The 20,070-nt window shown below is 38.2% G+C and overlaps 1 protein-coding gene across 4 annotated transcripts in view; it reads left to right on the top strand.

The window, feature by feature from the left end:
* Nucleotides 1–20,070, top strand: part of SETX (senataxin) — a 94,935-nt gene that overhangs the window by 64,549 nt on the left and 10,316 nt on the right. For all 4 annotated transcript variants that reach the window (XM_045288547.1, XM_045288548.1, XM_004713323.2 and 1 more), the window contains 7 exons: nucleotides 2,595–2,666; nucleotides 5,396–5,545; nucleotides 6,970–7,077; nucleotides 11,670–11,857; nucleotides 12,834–12,926; nucleotides 15,157–15,321; nucleotides 18,890–18,988. In XM_045288547.1, coding sequence (XP_045144482.1) covers nucleotides 2,595–2,666; nucleotides 5,396–5,545; nucleotides 6,970–7,077; nucleotides 11,670–11,857; nucleotides 12,834–12,926; nucleotides 15,157–15,321; nucleotides 18,890–18,988 — 875 coding nt within the window. The remainder of the gene's footprint in view (nucleotides 1–2,594; nucleotides 2,667–5,395; nucleotides 5,546–6,969; nucleotides 7,078–11,669; nucleotides 11,858–12,833; nucleotides 12,927–15,156; nucleotides 15,322–18,889; nucleotides 18,989–20,070) is intronic.

The following is a 20,070-nucleotide window of genomic DNA, read 5'->3' as shown; positions in this document are numbered from 1 at the left end:
AGTGAGTCAGTGAGCGAGTGAGAATGAGGCAGTGAGAGTGAGAATAAGACAGTGAGAGTGAGACAGTGAGTGAGTGAGTCAGTGAGCGAGTGAGAATGAGGCAGTGAGAGAGTGAGAATGAGACAGTGAGAGAGTGAGACAGTGAGTGAGTCAGTGAGCGAGTGAGAATGAGACAGTGAGAGAGAGGCAGTTCCTCTGCTTTATCTTATAGCTGTGCAAGTACCATTCAAAAAATATTGTTATAAAATCGTGACACCTTTATTAAACAAAAGTGTCAAAGTTGGAGCTATTGTTTCTTGACAGATCCTCCATCTAAATCTACATACACACTGCTGAAAAGTGTTTCCTTTCTCTAACTCGGCCCTGGTGAATTCTGTGCTCTTAAGTTTATGCCATGTCAAACACAGTTTGACTTCTTGAGGGACTAGTCATCCTCCTTTGAAATGTTCTTGAGTTTGAGGAACTAAAAGAATTTTGAGGGGGCAGGGGCAGGGATGTAGGGTGAGTGGGGTAAGATTTCCCAGTGAAATTATCATAGGGTAGCTCTTGCTACTATCAAAGAATGAGCCAGGTACATTTTTTGTGATGTGGGAGAAAAATCCCTTTGGTGCAATTTTCTTAGCCATTGTCTCATCTCATCAATGTAATTTTCTGTTTTCTTGAATCTTCTTGATAAGCCCCAGGATTGATAGAGTATCTTGTCAAGAATATCTACCAAATTTACTCCGTGGGGATTCCAGGAAACAGTCTCTATAACTTTCTGTGCTGATCTCTCCTCTGCCTTGAATTTAACTGGAGCAGTAGATCCCCTTAGAGGCCCATTTGGATTTTTTAAGGCACCTTCCTGAGACAAAGACAAGTGTACCCCTGAGAGAACTTGTCTGCTGCTGTCCACTGATCACAAAGACGGGTTTAAACACATTCCTTTTGGACTAAAGCTTTGCCTGTGTGAACTGGAACCCTAGTAGCAATGCTTTTGAACTACCCACTTAAAAATTTATTGGTCCTCTTTCAGTTGTAGGTTAAATCCAGTTCAAATTCGTTTAGACAAAAAGGATATCTATTGGCTCATAAAACTTGAAAATCCAAGAGTGAACTAGCTTCAGCATGATTGGATTGAGAGGCTCAAATGATGGCATTTCTCCACCTTTAAGTAGTTTTTTCTGTGTATCAGCTATTTCTTGTCTAAGAGAAGGTGAGTGTCCGTATCTGTAGGCTCTAGCTTGCCAACTTACCAACTCTGGAGGAAGAAAAGGTTTGTATCCCTCTATTCATAACATCAATTCCAATGAAGGACTCTGGCTATTCCAGGAGTGGGCAAGCTGATCCAATCTCTCTTTTTAAGGAACTCAGAACCATAATTTGCTTGGCCTGTAGAATATGCCCTTCACTGTGACTAGAGGAAGTTTGCGGATGATGCAGAGCCTTACTTGTACCATTTACAAATTTGCGGAGGAACAGTGCCCTCAAAATTGGAATGCTAAGCAGCCCAATAATATTCACTCAACTCATTGGACCTGAGTTTGTTTTTTCTCCATTTAAAGCAATAGCAAGTTAATTTAGAATAGGATTTTCCAAGTGATTTAATAAAAATACAAAAGAGAAGTAACAAATACACAATTTTATTTACTTTTGTCATTGAGGGGTACAGCATTACATGGGTTCTGTGTTCAACAGCCTTACCAAGCAGATTGCTCCAGAATTTGACCTGAACCATGCCACTGTTTCCATGGGCACGAGTTACCTTTCCCCAGATGACTCTGGTTTTGTGAGGTTTACCACCAGGAGTCTCACTATGTTATTATTTGTTACTTTGTACACACAGTATATCTTTTGCCTAAATACAATTTAATTTCATCTCAGGCATAAACATCTGCTAAATTTTAAGAAGAGCTGTGTGCTCCCTCTGGTTCGGTAGACCCCGTTTATAGCCAGCAAAAATGGCCTGGTGCAGAGCCTTCCAGACATATTTGCCACTTAGAAGTCCTGTTTCCAGCCCTCCACAGGTTCCAATATGGCGGACAAAAGCAGACCTGAGTTCTTTTTTTTTTCTAACATTTTATTAGGGGCTCATACAACTGTTATCCCAGTCCATACACACATCAATTGTGTAAAGCGCATTTGTACATCGTTTCTCAAAACATTTTCTCTCCATTTAAACCCCCGACATTAGGTCCTCATTTTCCCCCTCCCTCCCCGCTCCCCTCTCCCGCATGTGCCCTTGATAGTTTATAAATGGGTATTTTGTCATATCTTGCCCTGTCTGAAGTCTCCCTTCATCCACTTTTCGGTTGTCTGTCCCCCAGGGAGGAGGTCACATATAGTTCCTTGTAATCGGTTCCCTCTTTCCTACCCATTCTCCCTTTACCCTCCCTGTTTTGCCACTCACACCACTGCAGACCTGAGTTCTTAATGCAGTGATAACTGAATGTTTCTCCAGGACTTCACTATCAAGAAATTACTAAGCTATGTTAGTAACAAGTTTTTCATGGATTAAAAATACACTCCTCTGTTTGAGATGTAGGCAGTCCAGTAAAGAACGTTTAAAGCTACTTAGATTAGTTTTACTGATGACATCCTGATTTTTTTTCTAGAGGCAAGAATTTGATGAAAAAATTGCAGAAGTTTCTAAAGAAAGGCAGGAACTTGCTTCTAAAATTAAAGAGGTAAGTAGTTTACCTATACATTTTTCTTGGTATTTTTTATTTAGTTATAAAATAATTTAGACAACCTATGTTCTTTTGTTAATTACATTTTTAAGCTTTTTATTAGGAAAGTTTCAAACCAAATAGAAAATGGTGTCATTACATTTAGAATTTTGTCTTTAACCTATAAATGAATTCTTGTCCCCATCTGAGATTTATCACGAAAAGGTAGTTAAAATCTTTTTCTTGTTTTAAGTATGGAGATGGATTTCTCTAAATGTCTGTAAACTTCCCTCGCAAAGAACATTTTGCGATAATTCTGATAATTACGAACAACAACAAAGATTTATAGGTGTTCTTCCTATTTAAATAAAGCAGGAAGGAAGAGAGTCACATGTTTCTGGGCTTAAGTAACATGGCAGTGATGGGGCTTGACATGGAAAAGGATGAGCACTTCTTTCTATAATTCTTAGTTTAAAGCATGAACTCTGTTTGTTTTGGATTATAGAGATCCTTCTGTAGCATGTGTAACTTCCCCCCAGTATTCGTTTCACAATAAAAAAGCAAAATTAAAAAAAAAACTTAGACATTGAAACTAGGCTAAGCCAGATGTACATTCTGATCACTATATTGTTACCCTAATCGGAATAAGCAGTGGTCTGGGAGAAAGGGCGGTTGCAACTGGTAATGTTATTAGGTGTTTTGAGCAGGGATTTCCCTTTGACTTTGTTGTTAGCTTCAACGTGGCAAAATGAAGCCTTAGTGACATAGTGATTACATAGCTTGAAATCACCAACCACTATAGGGGAGAAAGATGAGGCTTTCTACTCTCCCATTAAGAGTTACAATCTCAGAAACCCACTGGAGAAGTTCTACCTTGTCCTAGAGCAGTGGTTCTCAACCTGTGGGTTGTGACCCCTTTGGGGGTCGAATGTCCCTTTCACAGGGGTCGCCCAATTCATAACAGTAGCAAAATGACAGTTATGAAGTAGCAACGAAGGTAATGTTATGGTTGGGGGGTGGTCACCACAACATGAGGAACTGTATGAAAGGGTCGCAACATTAGGAAGGTTTGTTGGGAGTCAAAATCAACTCAATGGCAATGAGTATGGCATTTGGTATGTGACTAGAATTTAATGTGTACTTGTTGTTTTTTTTTAATGTGTATTTTCATTAACCATTTAAACAAAAAATGATGTAGAAAACGTTTTTACTAAAACTCTTAAACCAAGCCCAAATAGATTCTCGCCCCCTGCCCCACCTAATTTAAGGATGAAGCCCTTGCTCCTCGCAGGTTTTGTGAAAGCATACCACATTACCACCTGTGTTCTGCAGCCCATTGACTTCATTGTGCCTGGCTACTGAACTGACTAGATTGCTGTGCGGTGTGTTTGGTAAAGAGTTAGCAAGTAAGCACTAGAGCGCCACAGTTGCCACCCTCTTCCTTAAGCTCACATGTATGCTATGGAGTTTGTGGTGGAATATATCATGTGTGCAGGGATGAAACTGGCTTTTCCGTAACAGATGTAGGCAATTTGACTACTGCTAATAATAATGCCAGTTTTTGAGTTTGTTTGAATGGTTTCAAAAAGTTCATTGTCTTTTAATTCCATTTTTCCATGAACTTTTTGAAGCTCCCTCGTGTATGTCATGAGGTATTATTCACAATGTCTGCCTCTGCCTTAGTATATTGCATTATAGAAAAACAGGGCTGTCTACCTTAATGTGGAAGTAGAAAGGTTCACAGATATTTTTGTTGGTTGACAACTAACCTTTATAAAAGAAAGGGCAATATTATTTACGTTAAAAATTAAGTTTAAAAAATGTGTGTTCAAGTTTAGTTCTAACCTTGGCCATTTCAGATAGTTGCTTTACTACCTAGTAATTATTTGGTGATCTCTAGTTATTCTGATACCTGCCTAAACACAGTTGGCTACAAGAAGAATTATAGTCAATTTTGATCATATCTGACCCTGAGCAAATTTATCTTAATATGCTTAAATCATATTTTCTGATTAGATGACAAAGCTCAGTATACTTTTTGGTGGTTCCTGATTATCTTCTATATTTCAGTTTTCTCAATTGAGGTTTTCCTCCTATGTTAGTCTGGGTAGACTATAGAAACAAATCCATGGACACGTGTATAAGAAATATATATGTGTGTATATATATGTATATATGTGTGTGTGTGTATACGTGTGTGTGTGTGTGTATAAAGAGCTATTGAACACTGAGAAAGCAACCTTGTCCAAAACAAGGCCATAAGTCTGGTATTAGCCCATATGTCTGATACCAATCTATAAAGTCCTCTTCAGACTCACGAAACACATGCAATGACACCGAATTTAGAAGATCACAGGCCAGTGGGTAGAAAGTCTTTGGATCCAGTGTCATTGGAAACATCTCAGCGCTGACAGGGCTCTCTGCGTCAGGGTGGGTCCATGTGTCTTGTCAGCTGCTATGTCTCCCAGGGTGTGAGCAGTCTCCCACCTCCAAGGAGGAAGTACCAGAATTCTAAGAAGGCCATGCCCACATAGAGGCCTCATTGGCTATGATCTAATTGACAAGCTAGACTCCACCCCTACATTCTTAATCCTCAAATTGACAAACGATTATATATCTACTACACCCCCTACTACTAAATACCATTATGTTACATAATAAATCCTGGCTGTCTTATAATAAAAATAAGTATACCACTATAAAAAACAAATACACAACTAAATGTTAACCTTTTTTTTTCCCCCTAGGTTCAAGGACGCCCACAGAAAACACAGAGTATCATCATCCTAGAGTCTCATATCATCTGCTGCACATTGAGCACGAGTGGTGGTTTATTGCTTGAGTCTGCTTTTCGTGGGCAAGGGGGAGTCCCCTTCAGTTGTGTCATTGTTGATGAGGTTAGTGAGCAGTTGGCCTTACAACTTTGGACCGACGCTGTGGGGAATAAGCCTTAGGTGAATTGAGATGATTGAGATGTTGCAAGGAGCCCCAGGTGTGTTAGGTGATGAGCTGCTACCCACAAGGCATTAGCAATTCAAACCCACCAGCTGCTCCACAGGAGAAAGCTGAGATTATTCCTCTAGAGGTTTACAGACTTGGAAACCCTGTAGGATCTCTGTGAGTCAGAGTCAACTTGACGGCAGTGGGTTTGGAGATGTGGCTAAAAGTTTCTTTGCGTCTGATTTGCTTGTATATTTTTTCATGATATGTGCTTCTGCTCCTTTATAGTTAATCTGAAAATCCTAGTTTTTATCAGTATTAGTATTCTAAAGGATGCTTGATTGCTCCCCTGCCAAATGATTATCTATATCCTATTTGGAACATATCCAGTAAAAAGCAATTTCATTACCTTTTGAAGCGGTGTTAATATAATTTTTGTTTTGTTTCTTTTTTAAAAAAAAATCTTTTTATTGGGGGCTCGTACAATTCTTATCACAATCCATACATGCATCCATTGTGTCAAGCACTATGTACATTTGTTGCCATCATCATTCTCAAAACATTTGCATTAATATAATTTTTGACAGCTTAGAGCCCACAATATTTTCATCTTACATCCTTTATTCTTATTTCATTCATTGAACAAATGGTTATTTTGTACCTTCTGTGTTTCTTCTTATCCAGAAGATAAGAGGAAATAGAAGAGTATTTGTCAAATTAATCCAGTAGATTCAAGACCCAATAGACATCCGAATGAAAGAACAGGAAATATCAGTAATTGAAGAAAAACTTTGAGTCTTGGGCCTGAAGGAGGAACCAAGAAAAATGTTTTCTGAACTTCAAAGAAGACATACTGTTTCTAGAAGAGGGGAGGAATTCCATCAGGCTCTAGCCCAGATGTGTAAAGGACACAAATCCAGTAATTAGTGTCCAAGTAACAGTTGGACCTTAGAAGAAGCTGACTTCAAAATGCATTTTTGGTGCTTCAGTTGTACTGTATCGGGAAATGTTTCAATGAGGTGCATTGGCAGTGGCTGCAACAGTGGCTCAGACATCAGTGCTTGTGAGGATGTCTCACGTTCAGGTGGTGGTGTTCTGTTGTATAAGTATATGGCCTGTCTGATTTGAAACAGACTCGATGGCACTTAGCAACAACTGTGTAGATGTGCTTTTGTTTTTTCTAGCAACGAAAACTTTTATTTTGTTTCCGTTGCAGAAGTGCGCTCCTTTTGGAATAGTTAAAACTTTTATGGGGGTTGGGTGGGGGTGAGGGGGGCGGTTAAAAAAAAACAACAACAAAAAGTATGAATTAGGCAAGTTATGTACGGGTAACTAATAGCAAAGGTAATTAAGAATATTTCCGTTTTGTATTATACTTAAGGCTGGACAATCCTGTGAAGTTGAGACTCTTACTCCGCTCATTCACCGTTGCAACAAGCTTATCCTAGTTGGAGACCCTAAACAGCTCCCGCCCACAGTCATTTCTTTGGTAAGCTTCTTTTATAGTCATGCAGCATTACGGAAGGGCTTTTTGTGTCCGGGGATAAGGGTCATCTTTCTTGGATTATCACTTTTACATGGAGCAGTTGAGAACCAAGTAGTTCTGTTTGGGTCTCTAGTAAAAAGGTATCTGAAAATATGCCTTTAGTCCACCGGTTCTCAACCTGTAGGTTGCGACCCCTTTGGGGGGGTCAAACGACCCTTTCACAGGGGTGACCCGATTCATAACAGTAGCAAAACTACAGTTATGAAGTAACAACAAAAATAATTTTATAGTTGGGGGGGTGGTTACCACAACACAATTATCAAGGGTTCATGGGGGAGCGAGGAGGGAGGGATGAAAATGAGCTGGTACCAAGGGCTCAAGTAGAAAGCAAATGTTTTGAGAATGATGGGGGAAACAAATATCAAAAGTGCTTGACACAGTGGATGTATTTTTGGACTGTGATGAGTTGTACAAGCCTCCAATAAAATGATTTAATTATTAAAAAATAAAAGGAAGGGAAAAATTTAAACAACAAGAAAAGGAACCCCATCATGTTTTATATTTAAATATGCTCAAATTTGAGAAATTCTTTTTAGAGTACATTACCACTTTTAGTATTCTGTGGTATAAGAAAAAAATCTGTTCACATTTTCTTAAATTGAAGTTGAGGAAAAGAAAAGGTATTAATTGTGAACTTTCTGGAAAAGTAAGCAGTTACGACAGTTACGGCAGTTACACTGGGTTCCACTCCACTTATTCTTAATCCTACATGTTAGGATTAACATGGAGCTTACATGTTATTGGTAACATAAATAAGCTTCTAAAATATGGTGTATCAGAGGCTTTTGACATTTGTGCACATGCATATATATGTCATGCATATGTATGTACTTGAATAGATATTTTGTGGAATATAAGTGAAATGGTAAAATGTCTTGATATTTCTTATTACATATATTTATTTAAAATAAGGTGAGAGTAAATCAAGTATTGCTTCTAAATCATATAAATTTTTATTATATAAAAACATGAAGCTATTGTTTCTCAACATATGTTTAGCTAGGTCTATATACTTCTGAAGGTGATGTAATCATTCCCCAAAGAATTCTGCTCTCTTTGATTCATACCATGTCAAAAGTGACAAGTCACATCTGTGAATTTTGAGAAAAGAAGTCACGGTGCAAGATTAGGGATATAAAGTGGATGGCGTTTCCCAATGAAACTTTCTCTAGGACTACCAACCCTTCCGACTAAAGAATGAATGGGTGTATTGTCTTGATGGAAAAACTTTCCTTGACACAACTCCCCTGGACTTTTTCTTTTTTTTTTTTTTAGTCATTTTATTAGGGGGGCTTTTTCTTACCAATGCAGTTTTCTGTTTTCTTAAAACTTCTTCAGTTGTACAAACCCCTAATAAAATGATTTTTTAAAAGCAACTCCATAATAAGTCTCTATGAACATCCTGCAGCAGAAAGGTGCGGCTTTCTACTCCCATCAAGAGTTTTTCCCTGTCCTGTGAACATCCTCTGTTCTTTGAGAGCATGTGTGAGATTTTGAACTTGCACTTAATCATAGCCTAAAACTAAGAAAAATTAAATTAGTTCTTAAGACATGACCACTAAACTTGCCCTCAAGAAGAGACCACTGGGTGCTGTAGCAAAGCTTGGTGAAGAAAGCAGGTGGTGCTTAGCTATCAAAAGAATAGCATCTGGGTTCTTGCAGGCTTACCTTAAAACAAGCAATCCAAGTCCAGGGGAGGAAATAGCATTAAAACTTAAACTCTGAACAACCATTTTGCAGAAAGCAGTGGACAACAGTGAAAGCCCAAAGCCGATTTAATCCCCAAAGGGATTAAACTTCCCGTGAATCCCTTCTGACTGTGGAGCAGGGGTGGGAATGACCTTGTTATCAGACAGAGTACATTGTAGAGTGGATCACTGTAGTTCTAGTTAGGTTAAAATGTGACACCTTGCCATTTGATAGCTCTTTTAATCCAGTGTAGACTTATTTGTTCCAGTTTTTAATATTTTCTTCTGCTTTCTGATTGAGGGTTTTCTCTCTTTGTTCTCTAATTGTTGGGTTGACTGTTGTTTTTGTTTGGATTTTGTGTAATCTTCTCTATGTGAAATCCAGGATGGATAAATCTATAAAGACATCAGCCGGATTAATAGTTTCCCAGGGGCATGGCAGGGGAGGCTTGCTAGAAATTGGGAGCTAATAACAAATGCAGCGAAGAAGAAATGTCCTAAAATGGATTGTGGTGTTGATTACACAACTCTTGAGTGTGATTTGAAGTATTAAAATGTAGATATATGAATTATATGTCAATAAAACTATTATATGTCAATAAAACTATTACAACAATTGATATATAATAGCTTATCGGGATGGGGGGAGATTGAGGGGAATTAGCAAATAATAAAGGAGGAGGGAGATGCACTATAATGATTGTAGTTATGTATATACAACTCTTTAAATACGACTGAACCATGATAGTACATGATACATGAGTTATATCTTCAAATTATTGGGGAAAATAAATAAATAAAACTATTTAAAAATATATATCCCTTTTGGGATATGTATACACACACACACACATACACACACACCACCATGACCTTCTGAACTAATTTCTCTGCCTTGAAATTAACTGACCTAACAGATTCCCTCAGGAGCCCTGTTTGTGTAGGGATTACATGTTGAGTTGCGAGCTGCATAGTCAGTAGTTTGAAACCACAGCAGCTTCTCGGGATCAAGACTGGGCTTTCTACTCTGGTAAACAAGTCTCAGATCTAACTCACAGAGGATAGTCGCTATGAGTCAGCATTGACTTCATGGCAATGAACTTGGGGTTTTAAGAGACTCAGAAGCCACTGCTTTGACTGGATTTTTTTCTTTTTCTTTTTAATGCACCCTGATGAGACTAAGAACGTTGTATTACTGAGAAAAATGATCTTCAGCCTTCCTCTGTGCAGATAAATGTAAACATTTTGTTTAGAATAAACCCATGCATGGGGAAACTGGAACTGATAGTAATGCTTTTTGATGAACTTGCCCTCAGTGTTACAAGGAGGTATAGTGAAATAATGCCTTTTAGCCTGCTCTCACAGTTTGTGGTATTGTTCATCTTAGTGCAGTGTCTAGAGTACATTTTTAACGCTTGATTATTTAAAATATACTTTTTGTATCTTTGATGTGGTCACTGAAAATTATACTTCAAGATACCTGTCAGAATATTCAGACCATTTTCTTCATTTGTCTTTTAGCTCTGCATTTTTAAAATTGTAGATTATAACCCACAATTAGGGTTGTCAGATCACTTTCTTATATAGGTTATCACTCTCCATCACTAGAGAATCAGAGACTCAAATTGACCTTCTTTACCCAAGCAGTCTCAGCACCCAAAATTGTAGATACTCAGTATATCTTAGATGGATCATTGAATAAATTGTTTTTCAAAAGTTTTTTTGCAGCAACATTCAGCATTTCATTGTGAGGAGCCTACTCCAGAAATAATTGTTAGAATCTGTGTTAGATTTTTTTTTTTTGTTGCTTCCTTTGGTCCATCCTGATGGCCTATTACCTACAAAATAGCTTCAATTGTAGACAATTCAAGATAACATCTCTTTCCTTTTTTAAAAATTCTATTTATTTTTGTTGTTGTAGAAAATATATACAGAAAAACAGATTCTATATGTACATTTTAGTGATATTCATTACACTCTTCAAGTTGTACAACTGTTATTATTCTCCTTTTCTGAGTTGTTCCTCCTTCATTTACATAAACTCATGGCTTCATAAGGCTCTTACCTAATCTTTTGAGTTGCTGTTGTCAATTTGATCCCTTATAAAAGGTTTTGAAAGTAATTTTTTTAAATCATTTTATTAGGGGCTCATACAACTCTGATCACAATCCATACATACATCAGTTGTGTAAAGCACATTTGTACATTCATTGCCCTCATCATTCTCAAAAACATTTGCTCCCCACTTAAGCCCCTGGCATCAACGCCTCATTTTCCGTCCTCCCTCCCTGTTCCCCCCCTCCCTCACGAGCCCTTAATAATTTATAAATTATTATTTTGTCATATCTTACACTGCCTGACATGTCCCTTCACTCACTTTTCTGTTGCCCATCCCCCAGGGAGGAGGTTCTATGTAGATCCTTGTGATCAGTTCCCCTTTTTCACCCCACCCTTGATAACATCTCTTTCATGAGTAGAATGTAGATGTTCTCAGTCCTTGTTTCCCAAAGTGAGTGATACCATCCCCTGCAGGGATGCTGGAGTGATCTGGGCACAGTGTCAAAGCAGTACAGGGGTTTTTCATTGTCAGGGGCTGCTGAGGAATTTTATTTTTATTTTCTGAAAAGTGGTAAGCCAAATAAGTTTGGGGGCTTATGTAAGGAGAAGCTTGCTCAAGTTATGCTCAAGATACATGACTTTTAGAGGATTGGGATCAGAAAATGCTGAAATCTTTGGCTGTTGCTAATCTTATGTCCCCTGAACCTTGCCATGTGCATAGTCATTGTTTTATAATGGGAAAATAAAAATGAATCACTGAAATATCTGTGCTTTGTTTTTCCCTCTCAGAAGGCCCAGGAGTATGGCTATGACCAATCGATGATGGCTCGCTTCTACAAGCTATTGGAAGAGAATGTTGAGCACAACATAATTGGCAGACTCCCTGTTTTACAGCTCACTATTCAGTACAGGATGCACCCAGACATTTGTCTTTTCCCGTCTAATTATATATACAACAAAAACTTGAAAACAAACAGGTGGGTCCCATTTATTGCCTGTTAGTGTATTTGTAGGTTTGGCTGCTTAAGATGAACAGACCTTTTACTGTGCTCTTGTCTTCACATAAAAAGCATAAATTTTCAAGTTACTTAAAATTGTTTTCTTCATTAGAGCCATACACACTTATTGTAGCAAATGCAGATAAGCCAACAAAAGGGATGGCGGAAAGAATTCACTAACATTTATTCTACCCAGAGAAAATCTTTAGTGCCCTGTGGTATACAGTTGCCCCTCAGTATCCTGGGGGTTTGATTCCAGTATCTATGGATGCTCAGCCCTTTATGTAAAGTGGCATATAACGAGTGTACATCCTCCTCTGTGTTTTAAATCATCTCTAGTTTGCTTACAACACCTCTCACAGTGTAAATGCTATGTAATTAGCACATTGTGCACCCTTATCTTTGAGCACTTAATTGCTGTTTTTTAATATATATCTTTTTTGAACTGTGGTTGGTTTGGGTTGAATATACAGATGTTGAACATGTGGATCCAGAGGGTCGACTGTATCTTTGTTATGCGGTTTGCTTTTTTTCCTTACTGTATTGCTTACTAAGGAATCCTGATTGCTTAGTGGTTAAATGCTTGGCCGCTAACCGAAGAATGGGGGTGGTGGGGGTTGCTGAACTACGTAGCTTGTCTGCAGTAGGACGATGTGAAATTCTGCTCCGTGAGGCTCACAGCCTGGGGAGCTACGGGACACTTCTCTGTTCTGTAGCATCGCTGTGAGTTAGTATCAACTCGGTGACGATGGGTTATAGCACTTAAAACCCTATATTATAATTACCAGATAGATTATTAAAATGTCAGTTTGTTAACCTTTTCCCTAGCGCACAGCTGTAAAAGAAAGATTTGCTCTTGCCTCCTTCCTTTCCACAGCCCTTTCCCTCACAAAGTTTACAATTATAATAAAGTATAACTAGGCTTGTATTCTGAATGGTGGCTGCTTTTTTACAGAGTAACTGAAACCAATCGTTGTTCATCAGACTGGCCTTTTCAACCTTACCTTGTGTTTGATGTCGGAGATGGTTCAGAAAGACGTGATAATGAGTATGTTTTCCTTTTTCTTCAGTCCCCAGAGATGGGCACAGAATTGTTACATTATGTTTGTTCAGATTAATATCAAAAACATTTTCTATACACATCTCTCTGCCTAGTGCCAAAGCATAATGATTTTCATTTACCTGAGCTACGATGGTTTTTTCATTTTTTTGTCATGGATTACTGCTAGCTTAGATTCATAATTTGTTTTTATAAATATATAATGGGGATAATATTACCTAGGTGATTAATTCAGTTGCATTAAGTACTGTGAAAAATACCTGTATAGATACAATTGTATTAAAATCTGAATGTGAGAATAAGAAAGTAGGGATGAGGGTAAATAGTATTTTCAGGATATTGGGCTGCAAATGAGGAAAAATGGTCAGGGGATCTAAGGATGACAGTGGGAAGGAGGAGTGATAGCACTGCTGTAAGGCAAAGGCTTCAGAAGGGCGCGAGGTTCGTGTGAGGTGCCCTAGAGGGGTAACAGTCTGGTGACAACATTTGTCGCCATAGATAACAAAGTGTGCACCTCAGTGTCATGAAGTAGGAGGAAATAAAAATCGAAACTATTGTGCGAGGGCTGCAGAGCAGATGGTGGTCTCAGGTGAGAATCAGGTATGAAGCTACAGAGTTGCGGGCCGGTAACAGTGTAGAGGTGAACAATACTGAGGTAGTGAAGCACCATGTAAAGGTGGTAGTTGGCTGATGGGGCTGGAGCTGAGAGTTGGACCCCAGAGCATTATGGGGTGGAAAGCTACAAAAGGAATATTGGCTAGAGAGACTTAACCTGAGATAGGACCAAAGAAAGAAATAGATTTAGATCATATCTTAACTAACTGATAGAGCTGTGCTAAGTAAATGCTGAGTTTAGGATCATGGGTATTTAAGGCTCCTAAAGTGAGACAGATAAAGTGACCTCAGAAATAAAAGGGCAGGCCCAGTTGCATACTCCAGTATTCATGTATCTTCATGTGTGTTGGATGGAACACCGTCAGGTGGGAGATCGCATCCCAGGAGGAGCTGGAGCCCTCTTGAGGTTAGGGGTGGGGTGCAGGAGATGTGCACCATTAGGAAGATGATGAGGATTTGGCCTGGTGCAGGGCCCCAAGTTGGTCAACTCTAGGGAACCCAGCGCTGATCCCCTATTCCCATTAGGATGCTTAGATGCTATCGCGGGTGTACAGTGCATGGTCTGCATGGCCAGTGGTAGAAAATGAAAAACATGAATACATCTAAAGCTCTTTTCTCTGAGTTTGGAACATAAGTAAATAAATCTCTAATAAAAGTTGTAGCTGTTACCATCAAGTTAACTCCAGTTAATGGTGACCTTATGTGTGAAGGGCTTTCGGAAACGCATTCCTTAACATCTAATCCTATTTTTCCACAAACATTTTGAAGCCCCTTTTTATAATAAAACAAGTTTGCCTGATCCTGACCAGCTTCATGACCACTGGCACATTTGAGTCTGTTGTTGCAACTGGCCTTCAGTCTCAGGAGGCTAATTTTCAGAAGAAGGTCACCCACCAGTCCTCTCTTCCTAGACGTAGAGTGGAATCTCTACTGAAACATGTCCAACCTGAGTGCCCCTTCTGGTTTTGAAATGCAGGTGGCATAGTTTAGCTTTCTACATCATAGCAACACAAAAGCTTCATGGTATGACAAACTGACAGATGAGTGAGTGCTGATGTTAATGCTAACTGTGATTATTATTATAACCTCCACTGTTAATGTAAATAATGTTATTACTACTATTATCCCTACTGTAACAGATAAACAGTTGATGCCTCAATTTTCATTGACTTCACTCTGTTGTTGGTATAGCTTCATGTTTCCCTGGGCATTTATTTTAATGCTTATTCATATGTGTGATACTAAAAGACATTGTAAAGGCCTCTTAAGCAGGGGTCCTCAAACTATGGCCCGCGGGCCACATGCAGCCCACCGAGGATATTTATCCAGGCCGCCGGGTGTTTTGCCCCGTTTTGGTTTTTACTTCAAAATAAGATATTTGCAGTGTGCATAGGAATTTGTTCATAGTTTTGTTTTTTAAACTATAGTCCAGCCCTCCAGTGTGTCTGAGGGACAGTGAACTAGCCCCCTGTTTAAAAAGTTTGAGGACTGCTGACTGCATAAATGATTATACTTACCTGCCTGCCCATTACTGTGACAAAGTGGAACTTAACATTAGCAATTGGACTGCTATTAATTTTGTTTTATTTTCCATCTTATTTAGCTCATATGTTAATTTTCAAGAAATAAAATTGGTTATGGAATTAATTAAACTTATCAAAGATAAAAAAAGGGATGTTACTTTTCGAAACATCGGCATAATAACCCATTACAAGGCCCAGAAGAGGATGATTCAGAAGGATTTGGACAAAGAGTTTGATAGAAAAGGGTGAGGCATTTTTATACTTATTTCTAGCTTTTCTGTTGCATTAAAGAAGAGCGGATGGAGAGAAAGAAGAGGAGAGCTAACTTGAGAGGGAGTGGTCTTAGGCCATGCGAAGGTAGTGCTAGAGCACAGAAGACTGGGAGACTTGCTTCCCTCGGACTTGGTGCCGTATGTGCAGTGGTTGTCCTGGTGGCAATGGGACGGACGGACTACGAACCTCTGTGCAGGTGTTTTCCTTTAGTTCCGTAACTTGTTCATCTACTTTGCACTTGAAACTTCTCATGGGGTTCCTTTCTAATTTACAAGAACTTGTTTATTCCTTGTATTGCCTTTATGTAGAATGAGGATTGTTTTCTCTCCTTACCTCACTAGTAAGATTAAATATTAAATACTGAAAAGCTTTTAACTCAAGTTTTATAACTTAGAAACACACAAGGTATCAAAATTGATTCAAAGTTGAAAATGTGAATCCCTCTACTGCAAGTATAGAGAAGCGATTACATTAGGTATCACAAAACAGGCCACACAGAAAACTCTTGGGGCCGCCAGGTGACTTAAGAGATAATTGAGATCACTCTTTCTCAAACTCATTTAAACAAAGAATAGGAGGAGGAGGAGGAGGAAACAACACTTGCTTTCTCATTCTGAGGCCTGTACCATACTAGGTAGGCCTGGCCCTAGTCCCAAAGCCAGACAAAAGACATCACAAGAAACTACAGACCAATGTTTCTTTTTTTTTTCCTGTTAGTAAATCAAGGTCTGTTTGTTGACCTTTAGGAGCGGTTTCTGGATGAGTCTAATGGGGTGCCATGTCCTGGTCCAGACCAATGTTTCTTATCTGGAAAATTCCTTAACAAAATACCTTCATGCTGAATCTAATACCGTATAAAAAAGAATTATACACCATGACCAAATGAGATTCATCCCAGGAATGCAGGGTTAGTTCAACATTTGAAAAACAATGTGTAGTATTTTTTAATATAGAATAAAAGGAAGGTGCCACATGATACCCTTCTAAATATCCACTAAACAAACTAGAAATGAAAGGAAACTTCTGTAACATAATAAAGAATGTCACCGTAAGCCAGGATCAACTCAATAGCACTAATAATAGCAACGTGACAAACTCAGAGCTAATATCTAATGTGCTGTGTTCATATGATAAGATCAGGAAATAGGATACCGCTTCTATTCACCTTTGTGCTGAAGGGTCTCGTCAAGGCATTTGGACCAGAAAATGGTATAAAGAGCACCCTGATTATTAAGAAAAGAATTTTTAAAAAAAGTTAAGCCATCTATCTCTGCTTACACATTACATGCTTTTTTAATATAGAAATCCCTAAGGATCCACAAGTAAAAACAACTTTGGCACTGTTACAGAACACAAAGCAGATGTATAAAAATCAGTTGTATTTCTATTGGATATGAAAATAAAACTTAATTCCATTTATAATAGCATTAAGTAATTATAAAAGACTAATGAATAAATTTTCCCAGAAACATGTAAGGCTTTAAGACTTAATTAGACACAGACCTACAAAACAGTGTTGAAAGAAATTAAAAGAAGACTTAAATGGGAAGACATCCCATGTTTGTGATTGGAAGGTTTCCTATTAAATTGACAATTCTCTCAAATGAATTATAGATTCAATGTAATTTCTATTAAAATTTCAATTTTTTTTCAAAAACAGAAGTAAACAAGCTAATCCTAAACTTCATAGCACTACAGTCCTAAATAGCTTAAAATAATCTTTAAAAACAAACTTGGAGGAATCACACTTCTATTTCAAACGTAACTACAAGGTAGATACAGATGTGTATAAGAATAGATAAATTTCAAGTAGAATAAAATATTTCAGGAATAAACTCATAAACCAGTGGCCAACTGATTTTCAGCAAGGATGTCAAGACCATTTAATAGGAAGAGAATAGCCCTTTTTAACAAATGATGCTGGGACAACGGGATATCTACATGCATAGTAATGAATTTGGCTTCTTATCTCTCACAGTGTGTAAAAATTAAAATTGATTGGAGACCCGAGTCATGAGCAAAACGCTAAAATTCATAGAAGGAAGCAAATTTATAAATCTTTGTGATCAAGGTTATGTTACTTTGATACAACATTCAGCCCAATCAACCAAAGGAACAAATAAATTAGACATGAACAAAATGTAAAGCTTTTGTGAAGGGAGCGCTGGGGGGTGGGGAAGGGAGAGGAAGAAAATGAGCTGATACCCAGGGCTCAAGTAGAAAACAAGTGTTTTGTGAACGATGATGGCAACATATGTACAAATGTGCTTGACAATGGATGTATATATGGGTTGTGATAAGAGCTGTACGAGCCCCCAATAAAATGATGTTTTTTTACAAAAGGAAAGCTAATTGGAAGAGGTATCTTGGCCAATTTTACAGAGGTTAATAATGGAAAACAACAATATCCAAACACAAGTAGCGCTTCAAAACAGTGTTTATTTTAGCCTGAAACTGTACTAGGGACTCTACTTATGTTAACCCTTAAAGTGATATCTTTGAAAATAATTATTCAGTTGTCAAAATCAGGATTCCTACTTAGGGTTAACTGGCAGCAAAATCAGTGTACTTTGTATCACAAGACACTGCCCAGTAAATGAGGGTCTGTTCAAGCAAACAACCAACCAAACACACACACTTTTGTGCATCAGCTGACACAATGGAGAAAGCAAAAAGGGTAACCCATGGAGTGGGAGACAATAGCTGCAAATCTTATGTCTGGTACATGGAAGTCCTCGGACTCCGCAACAGACACTGGGCAAATGACGTGAATGACATTTTCCCAAAGGATGAAGAAATAGGCGATAGGCATGTGAAGATAGTCTCTTGAGTCATCAAAACCACAGTGAGATAGCATTTCACACCCACAAGGACGGCTTTGATTTTAAAGGGGAGAGAAGGATATAGCGACCCAGGCACCTTTACACTGCTAGTGGGAGTATTGTCACTATAGACAAGTTTAGGAGTTCTGCAAAAAGTTAAATATAGAATAATCATATGATCATACAGGTCTTAAATAATTGAAAGTATGTTTGCTAGTACATGTTTATGGCAGCATTATTCAAAATAGCTAAAAACTGGAAACCCCACAAGTGTCTAGGCACACACTGAATTGGCTAAATATTAAAGTGGTATGTGCATAGGGCTCCATGGGGGCACGTTCAATAGTACTGTACTGTCGCACACTACAACTTGGACAGGCCTCAGTACATTCAGGGAAAAATGAGACAAAAGGCCACAGACATAACTCTATTTATGTGGGATGTTCAGAGTAAACAAATCCATAGGTACAGTTAGGGTTGCCAGATTTTGGACAGGGGTCAAGGTGAGGAATAGCTATGGATTTTGTTTGTGGGTGTACACAATTTTATTTAATACACTAAAAACCACATTTTTAAACTGGCGACTTTTAGGTTATGTAAATTCTGTCAATAAAAACAAAAACCTAAAGATGCAATGAAAAAATGTTTCTTTAAAATACTGCTATATAATTCCGTTTCTTTTTTCTTGTTAAACATGTTTCTGTTTCTTTGTAAATAGGCCAGCAGAAGTGGATACTGTGGATGGCTTCCAGGGTCGTCAAAAGGATTGTGTTATTGTTACATGTGTCAGAGCAAATGCTATGCAAGGCTCTATTGGGTGAGTAACCGTCACTGTTGCTTGGGTTTAAAATGAAAGCCATTCTCTGGCACTTTGTGACATTGTCATTGGCATTACTAAACGTGTGTTAGAATATTCCCGCCCTTTTTTTTTTAGTTGTGAAATAGATCCATTGTTAAGTCTGTCTCTTGTTCGCTTACATATTAACTCATTTCATGGTGTGACTGTTAATTTATTTATTAAAATTGAGGTCAATAATTGGATCAGGTGTATTTTGCACAGACATGTTACTTATATGATGTATGTTACACAGATTTTCCTTGTCTCTGTTTTCCTCCTTCACCTAAATTAGCTACTGTTCTCTGCTGTCTGTTTAAGGACACTGGTATGGCTGACACACAAAACTACCCCATGTCTCAGTGTCCAAAACTCTTGATTATTTGTTTGCTTATTTGTTTCCATCTCATGAGAAATAGAGAATTTTCAGATTGTAAACTTATTTAATTGTTCTTTAATAAAAATAGCACATTATACTTGCATCTATAAATAGCAACTAATTATCTTAGGATCATTTTCTTAAATAGGACATGCTTTCCCAACTGATTGGGAAAGTTTACCTTTCTCATATATACTTTCTATGACTGCTTTTTTCAGATCCAGTAATGTAGTAGCCTGGTCTGTTTGTATTTCTGTGCTTGCCATCAAGTTGAGTCAGCCTTGGGCTGACCTGTGTGTGTCCAGGTGGAACTCTCTCTCGAGGCTTTTCACACTGGTGGTTTGGAAGTCGCTTCACCAGACCTTTCTACTGATGTTCCTCTCGGTGGCTTCACACCTCCAACTTCTTGGTTGGGAGTTGAACGCGTTAACTGCACCATCTAGGGCCTCAGATGATTTTAAAGCACTTAAATTAACAAGTATGTAATTGATCTAGTTTTTTTTTTAAAATCACTTTGTTGGGGGCTCATACAACTCTTAACACAATCCATACATGCATCAATTGTATAAATCACATCTGCACATATGTTGCCCTCATCATTCTCAAAACATTTGCTTTCCACTTAAGCCCCTGGCATCAGCTCCTCATTTTTCCCCTCCCTCCTCTCTCATGAATCCTTGATAAT

The sequence above is a fragment of the Echinops telfairi genome, unplaced genomic scaffold, assembly GCF_000313985.2.
Source record: "Echinops telfairi isolate 266 unplaced genomic scaffold, ASM31398v2 ScPeMD7_22;HRSCAF=79, whole genome shotgun sequence".
Classification (NCBI taxonomy): Eukaryota; Metazoa; Chordata; class Mammalia; order Afrosoricida; family Tenrecidae; genus Echinops; species Echinops telfairi.
The sequence above is the reverse complement of the archived record's forward strand: the minus strand, read 5'-3'. Positions and strand labels throughout refer to the sequence as shown.